The sequence below is a fragment of the Amaranthus tricolor genome, chromosome 16 (genome assembly GCF_026212465.1).
Source record: "Amaranthus tricolor cultivar Red isolate AtriRed21 chromosome 16, ASM2621246v1, whole genome shotgun sequence".
Lineage (NCBI taxonomy): Eukaryota > Viridiplantae > Streptophyta > Magnoliopsida > Caryophyllales > Amaranthaceae > Amaranthus > Amaranthus tricolor.
The window spans coordinates 6,757,440-6,765,109 of record NC_080062.1 but is presented as its reverse complement, the minus strand read 5'-3'; the positions used below and the strand labels follow the sequence as shown (position 1 = coordinate 6,765,109).

The 7,670-nt window shown below is 31.6% G+C and overlaps 1 protein-coding gene across 2 annotated transcripts; it reads right to left on the bottom strand.

Moving 5' to 3' along the window:
* Window positions 1-1,436: 1,436 nt before the first annotated feature.
* On the bottom strand, window positions 1,437-4,797 carry LOC130803239 (uncharacterized). 2 transcript variants are annotated; one of them, XM_057667415.1, is made up of 4 exons: window positions 4,561-4,797; window positions 4,144-4,258; window positions 3,877-3,994; window positions 1,437-2,542 (listed from the first exon to the last, which is right to left on the bottom strand). In XM_057667415.1, exons 1-4 carry the CDS (start codon window positions 4,659-4,661, stop codon window positions 1,845-1,847), a joined length of 1,032 nt encoding a protein of 343 aa, XP_057523398.1. In that variant the 5' UTR covers window positions 4,662-4,797; the 3' UTR covers window positions 1,437-1,844. The 2 variants fall into 2 exon arrangements, with proteins under 2 accessions (XP_057523398.1, XP_057523399.1); XM_057667416.1 differs by having other exon boundaries at window positions 1,437-2,527.
* Between the last annotated feature and the right edge of the window lie 2,873 nt (window positions 4,798-7,670).

Genomic DNA, 7,670 nt, shown 5'->3' with positions numbered 1-7,670 from the left:
TAAAGACGAATTTATTATGAGGACGATATTACTTAGATATTTTTAATTAATAAAAGATCATGTTCTTCTAAGAGGTTATAGATTGACAAGTCTAGTCCCAACATCAAAGATAACTTGGGCCACCCCTCATTTTTACCCTGAAAAAATAATTTAATAATTGAGGAATTTTTTTTAAAAAAAAAGGTGGAATTAGAAAGAGACATCTCGTTGTACCCAAAGCATACAAGCCAAAGACACTCCCCATTCCTTCCCCCCAAGAGAAAAAGTCAATAAAACTCTCACAAGTCTTTCTAAATAACACTTTTTAAAAATGCCATCAATTTCAATAAGCTACAAAGTTTTAGCTTATTGTTTGTCATTATTTGATTAGCGGTGCAAAATATCAAACACTTGGTACTAATATTCATCATAGATATTTAACTTTTAAAAATATGTAAAATAAGTAAATTATATTTTATTTGTTTTATTAAATTTACTACATATTTAACTCAGAATATTTACGTTAAAAAAATAAATATTTTAAATTTGATGAGACATATAATATATGTTAAACTAGTTTTCTTTAAAAATATGAATCTGATATGGAGTATTGATATAAGAAACTCTTGGTCGTTCTCTAACTAATTGTGCAATCTACACTTGCAAGGATGAACTTAAAATAGAGTGGGTTATCAGTTATGTTTAGAATAAATAATTCATAATTAAATAATAGATTTTTAGTTATGAAATTATAAATAAAGAATTTGAGAAAAATAAAATTTAAAAAAGTTATTTATAAATACTTAATTTTAACTACTTTTAAAATAATATTTAAAATGATTCAAATTCAAATTTATTTAATTTATCAAACATTAAATTTAGTCCAATTCAAGATTATCAATAATAAAAAATTTATACTCTATTTAAACTCAATTAATAACGAAAAACATATTCAATGGCATCCACATATATTTTCTTTTTCATGCAAAGACTATTATGTTTCCATCCAAAATTTATTTTGTAGTAGATGGAGTAACCCACCAAGTTATATGTTAATCAACTTGTAGTACTTTTAATATGATAATTTTTTTATGAATCAAGGATAAGAAGGATCCCTCACACGCGAAAAGAAATGACTAATACGTTTTATATATCTGGTCAAAATTAAACTTTTATTACAAAGATAAACGAAAAAAACCTTTTAACTACTAAATCAACTCATTACTTTTATCGTTTGATCACAGGAAAAATCACTTCTTTGTACTTCCTTCGTTACCCAATACTTGCTACATTTCCTTTTACACATAATTCAATGTATATTTTGATATTAGATACCTTTATTTTGACTAAACTAAAAATTATGAAGGTCACATATTAAGAACTAGGTTTATGAAGAATAAAACAAAATTTCATATCATTACATTTCTTATGCATTAGTCGGAATTACCGAAACAAGATTAGAGATAAATAGTGTTACTATTGGAATATAGCCAGTAATGTGGAACTATATAATTACTTCAAAATTGACTAAAAACAAGGACCTCATAATTGCACAAAAAAGAGCATTACACAACACAACATCATCAAGGTAAATGACACAAACTCCTCAACACCTCATAGAAAATGATGCTTCTGAAATTAACACATCTGATAAGAGTCATACAACAGTTATCTACAAAACTCTTGATAGCTAAAAATTACACAAGAAACAACTCATTTTAGGAAATAAAACAGCTGAAACAAACCAACAAGACGAGCAATCCGCAAAATTAAGCTATGAACTTTACAAGCACAACCATTAAACTCCGACCCTACTAACCCACAATCATCTATCCTTCTACAAAAGGCGGATCAATAGCTCTTAACTAACCTGCAGTACTCGTTCCTTCATTCGAGTAATTTGCCAAGAACTTTGGCTTCCATGAATGATGTGATTGATCAGCTGACTTTCGCTTCTTACCCATCAAATTTATATCCAAAAGATCATCGCTTGAGCCGCTATCGCTTTCGTGATACAAGGAAAATGTCTCTTTAGACTTCTTAGAACGCATGGCTTTTGTATCGTCTTCATCCTTTTGCGTTGACGAATATCCCAAGCGAAGAGATAAGTCACACTCTTTTGGAGACGGGTTCATGGGACTTTTTGGTGGGTCTATTCGATTTTTGGTAGTTTCCTCAGCAAACAAGCAAAAGTTTTGAGGTATTCTCGAAAAAGGGTAGCTATTGCTAATAGATTTCAATGAAGGATGGTCACCGATCATTAGTTGAGGTTCGATAGGTTGAGAGCATGAGCCATAATAGAGCGGAAAAACAGCATACGGTTGCGATGAAAACGAGCCTTGACAAGGCAAACCAATTTGGCTAGATAGGAAAGGTTCATTGTTCAAGCAACATTGCTCCTTTCCAAAAAAGTTTGAGTAATGAGGCGTAAGGGATGAATTCGGTTTGGGGTTTCCCTCAGTCACATTCTTTGATTCCGGATTTCCACTTAAGTAACCTCCATGATTGTTGTTTCTTTGGCTCCTTGAAGCCCTTCTCGGAAAACAACCTAAATGAAGAGCAGCTGCATAAACGATGCACCAAACGCCATACTTCATTACAAAATGAAAATCAAAAGCCTAAATCAAGAGTTTTAGAAGCAAAGACACATACACAAACGACAACAATGTCAACGCCTAAATCCTGAAAAACTAGGGATAGGTTAGACGCTACACAAACAGATAGATCAGTTTTGTCATCTACGAATTCTCTTTCTCCATTCATTTTGATTTTCCATTCATTTTGATTTTCTATCATCTCAAGGAGTCTAAATTCTTCATATATTTTTCCACTCCAACCCTCTAGGTCATCTTCGGTTTTCCCATCCTCTTTAAGTCTCTCAAATTCCAGCTTTTTCTCTTCCTTACCGATTCACTGATACTCGTTCTTGCAGATGTACAAAACATCTTAAACGAGTAGTTATATTTATATTCACACATCAAAATCTCCAAAATTCCATAGATAAACCAAAATCAAACAATATATCATACTTTTACAAAGTCAAAAGTATCAGTTGCTTTGGTTTAAGGAATAAATAACAAAGCCTAAAACTCACAGTAGAACTGTTTTTAGTGAATCATTCCAACAGAATACATTGATCAGTAACAGTGCTTAGTGCTTACTATAGGCCTGAGAGAAAAGGCGCTAATAGTAACATTACCATAAACTTTTGTCGAAAATCAAAGTCATATTATATTAAAAAACAAGATCAAATTTCAATTATGTCACTTCTATTGACTCTCTATGCACCCAAATAAAATAACTTCAACAAATTGTAATTACCCAACATATCACTATAAGAATCCAACCCTAGGCAACTAAATTTGTCTAGTTAACCAATACCCATTAAGTAAAATTGCAACTTTAGCTTAAAGAACATACCTTTTTTCCAACCTACAAAACAAAAAGAGAGAAAAGAGTTGAAGATTAAGTCTAATCTCAGTTGAAACATGTACTACTCTCTCTCGCAGAGACTTGTTAGACTCTCATTGCCCCTCCTCTAGCCCTAGGTCTAATTAAACAAATACCCATTAAGTAAAATTGCAACTCTAGCTTAAAGAAAACTTTTTTCCAACCCATAAAACAAAAGGAGAGAAAAGAGTAATAAAATTAGGTCTAATCTCAGTTAGAACAAGTATCAATTTGTCTAATTAAACAATCCCCATTAAGTAAATTTGCAACTTTAGCTTAAAGAACATAGCTTTTTCCAACCCACAAAACAAAAAGAGAGAAAAGAGTCTTAGAATCAGGTCTAGTCTCAGTTAGAGCAAGTACCACTGTTTTCCACTGACACTTTTTAGACTCTTGCTACCCCTCTTGCTTATGTACTTAAAAAAAAAGAAAAAAGAAAGTAAATACCTTCAATGCAAGGCTGCAAAAACTCCCCTGTATCTTCAGACCCTTCTTCACGGCGAATAATGGTGTTAATTGCATCATTAACTCGATCTCGAAGAGTTTTAAGATCCATATATTCAACCTAAAAATAACCCACATTATATAAAATTGCTATAATGAACCAAAATTACCAAAAGAAGAGAAATTAGGATTGAACAAGGAAAAGAAAAAACACTAAATTATCTAAAAATTACAAGTAATGATGGGAAATTAGGTAAGAAATTATTGAACCTCGGAATTAGCTTTGGAGTACATAATTTCTTCAGCTTTAAGAACAACAATGGGGAGTTTTTCTTGCCATTCTTTCTTCTTTTTGGTAGCTGGTGAATGAATTTCATTGGCAATTCTAAAAGAGAAAAACAGGGTGAATATTGAGAAATAAAAAATAAACCAATTCAATCAAAAGCTAAACTTATAATTTATGCTCATAACATGTTATATACTCTAATATATGTTCCTCTCACACGAGAACCTTTTGAGCTCAATGTTAAACTACTTCATTTGAGAGATAGTTGAAATTTAAACTTATAACCTCTCACTTTAGCTCTTATACCACATCGTTAAAAGTTTAAGCTTATAATTGATGTTTCAGAATATGTTATTCTGATAAAATTAAAATTAGAAAATATAGCAAATAAGTAAAAAGACCTGAAAATTTCTTGAATAAGGGAGCCTCTAATGGGGTGGTGTCTTTCACTATGCCAAGCTCTTCTAACACACTCATAAGGTCTTGGACCTGGTCTTGGCATTTTGAATGCCAAGTTAAGGAAATTAAGAGAGAGAAAGATATTGTAGAGAGAGAAAGAAGGGGAAGAGAGAAAAGGGTGGAGTGGGGAAGAAGAGTAATGAGTTTGGTATTTCAGTGAATGTTTTTGTGGGTTGAATTTGTAACTTTGCTTGGGGGTGTCTTCTTTGTTGTTAATACTTGCAAAGTTGCAATATGTGGGGACAGTTTGAGGATTGGAAATAATATTTATGATATTTTAAAATAGGTAAAAAATGAAAATTGAGTCCTTTTAATTATACAACACCTAATAATGGATGCACAAGTGAAAAAATGGTGAATATATTATCTAATAAATAAAGTAAAAGAAACGACTCAAAATAAAAATATTGGCCAACTCAGCGGATAAAAGGGGTGCAAATTAAAAAAGCCGTTTACTTTTAAATTTCTACTGAATTCATCTATATTAATCACACTTCTTACACTTAAACAATTATACTATATTTGAATAGAAAAAAATAGAGGAAAGGAAGAAAATGAATTGGTCCTTTGTTAATTAAGATACCAAAGGGGAGGAAAATAGAATGAAAGAAGCTTTAAATGCAAACTGATCCTCTGTTCCATTTTTTTTTAACAAATTTAGATGGAAATTAGTGAATTTGACATGCAAAATCTAAAAGTCTGGTCATTTCCTAAATATTGTGAATGTGGCACGCACAAAGCATGAAAATTCATACCTCGTGTAGGTCGAGCCTAAGCACCAATTGTCTCATGTCGTGTTAATGGGGTCGTGCCTTATGTTGTCGGCTTGACTTGTACCCAGTCAGGGATGACATACTTGTAAAATTTCATGGGCTTGCAATTCATCCGTTCCAGTTGAAGCGAACATAAATATGAAGGTGATGAATAGTAGGTGAATTGGGTATAAAAAGTCTAATATATCATAGGTAGTGGGTAAATGGTGTGTATAAGTTCTTACACACCTCATGCTACTCGCACTGTCCCATATGACTCGCCTCGCTTCATACCCACCCGTTGGCCCTTATCTCACCCAAGATGAATTTGCACTATTTAACCTCCTCTTTTGCAAAACAAGTCTTTTCCATAGTCCAATAAGCTTTTTTCTCTTGGTCACCATCAAAAAAACAATTAAAGGGAAAAGTAATAGTGACATGATAAAAAATAAAAAAGTAAAAGAGAGAGATGTATCATGTATGAAAAGGCAAAGGATTGGATGGATCATTGAGAGGTCCAAAATGTATACCCCAACTTTTATTTCTTTTTTGTTGTACACATTCACTAAAACAAACAAACAAGTTTTTAGAGGAGTCTCAATTATTCATAATTATTCATGGATTAAAAAAAAGTGAGAATATATTTTAAAAAAAACAAAAAAAGTAAATGAATGAGAGTAGTTTAGGTGTGTCCCCCACGTAGCCACATGCCTGCTTCCCCCTTAGCCTTATAGACCCAAATCCAATCAAAAATGGTGGGCCGGCTTGCGTGTCATTTTCATTGGACCGGCATTTGGGGCTTCCTTGTAAGAGCTTACCCCAACCTAAGGTTTTATAATATCTAATTTTTTTATACGAATTCGCTATTGAGTCTATCTTATCGTAAGACGACTTTAATTGGATCAGTTCAAATTATTAAAAATATCGTTTTATATATAAGTGGAAATGCAATTTTCATTGTTTTTTTAATGTTTCTTTATTAGTGGGTCTTTTGTATGAACCCGTCTCGCAGTGAAATCTATTTTTATTATAGAGTAGAATGATAAAAATGCATGAAAATCACACTTAAGAATTTTTCTAGAAAAGTGGTATTTATTCTAAATGAAAATAATAGATACTCCTAATTCTCTTCATGATATTATCTTTGAGTCCTTTTGTTGGATTTTTTAGGTGTGTTTATGGCTATCACCTTGTTCCTATTTGAGATTATGAGATTGAATTGGCTTTAATTTGGTAGGTCAACTTTGCTTACTAGTCTTTGCTAGTTGCTAAGTTGAGTTGCTTGAGAGTTTTTTTCCAGATTAAAAGTTTACTCTCTCTGGTCAGTTTAAATATTATATTTAACTTTGCATACTTATCAATATAATAATTAAATTTTAAAATATTTTAAATTATGTATGAATAAAAATATTAAAAAATTAATGTAAATAAAATTTATGTTGATACTTAAACTGAAACACAAATTTTACTATCCAAAAAAGATTAATCGAAACTAGATCACGAGTTTTACTATCCAAAAAAAAGATATTCAGACATCCAGATTGAATATAATTTAGTATCCGAATTTGGACACCTCTATTTTCAACTAGCGAAATCAATCAACAACTTCAACCAACAACCATTGTCATATAAATCAAAAACTAATAAGATTTTTTGTAACTGTATTTTTATGTAACATGTTACTTTCAGTAGCATATTCAAAGTGACAAATGAATATTAGTTGTTTACGTCAAACTTTATTTGTAAATAATAAAATAAAAAATCAAAATGGAGCAAGTATTCATATCATCATCGTACCCCGTGTATTCCGCTCATAAAAATTATAATCAAACTCTATGGAGAGACGGAAGACAGCAACTCATACCTATAAAGAAAGATGTGGCCAAAAAGTCCTTCAACTTGAAACAAATGCCAAGATAACGAGATTCCTACGATGAGAGAGAATGAATAAAGTTTAACCTGCATGTTAAATGGAGGTACTAAATAGATTATTGAATCATCTTCATGCATTTTATTTGCTTCATAACACTATTATATGTATGTATGGGTTTAAGTTGTTATATTGTCAAAGAACCAATTCAATTAAAAGCATAAGTTGATGGTTGAGGTCCAGATAATGTTATATACTCTAACACACCCCCTCGTACAAAAACCTTTTAAACTAGAAGTATGGATGCAACATAGACCCTCCTCAAAACCAGCGCTAAATATTTCACTAAAAATAAGGGGTGGTTGAGATCCGAACTCGTGACCTCTTATCACGTCGGCTTCTGATACTACGTCAAGTAACCAACTTAACC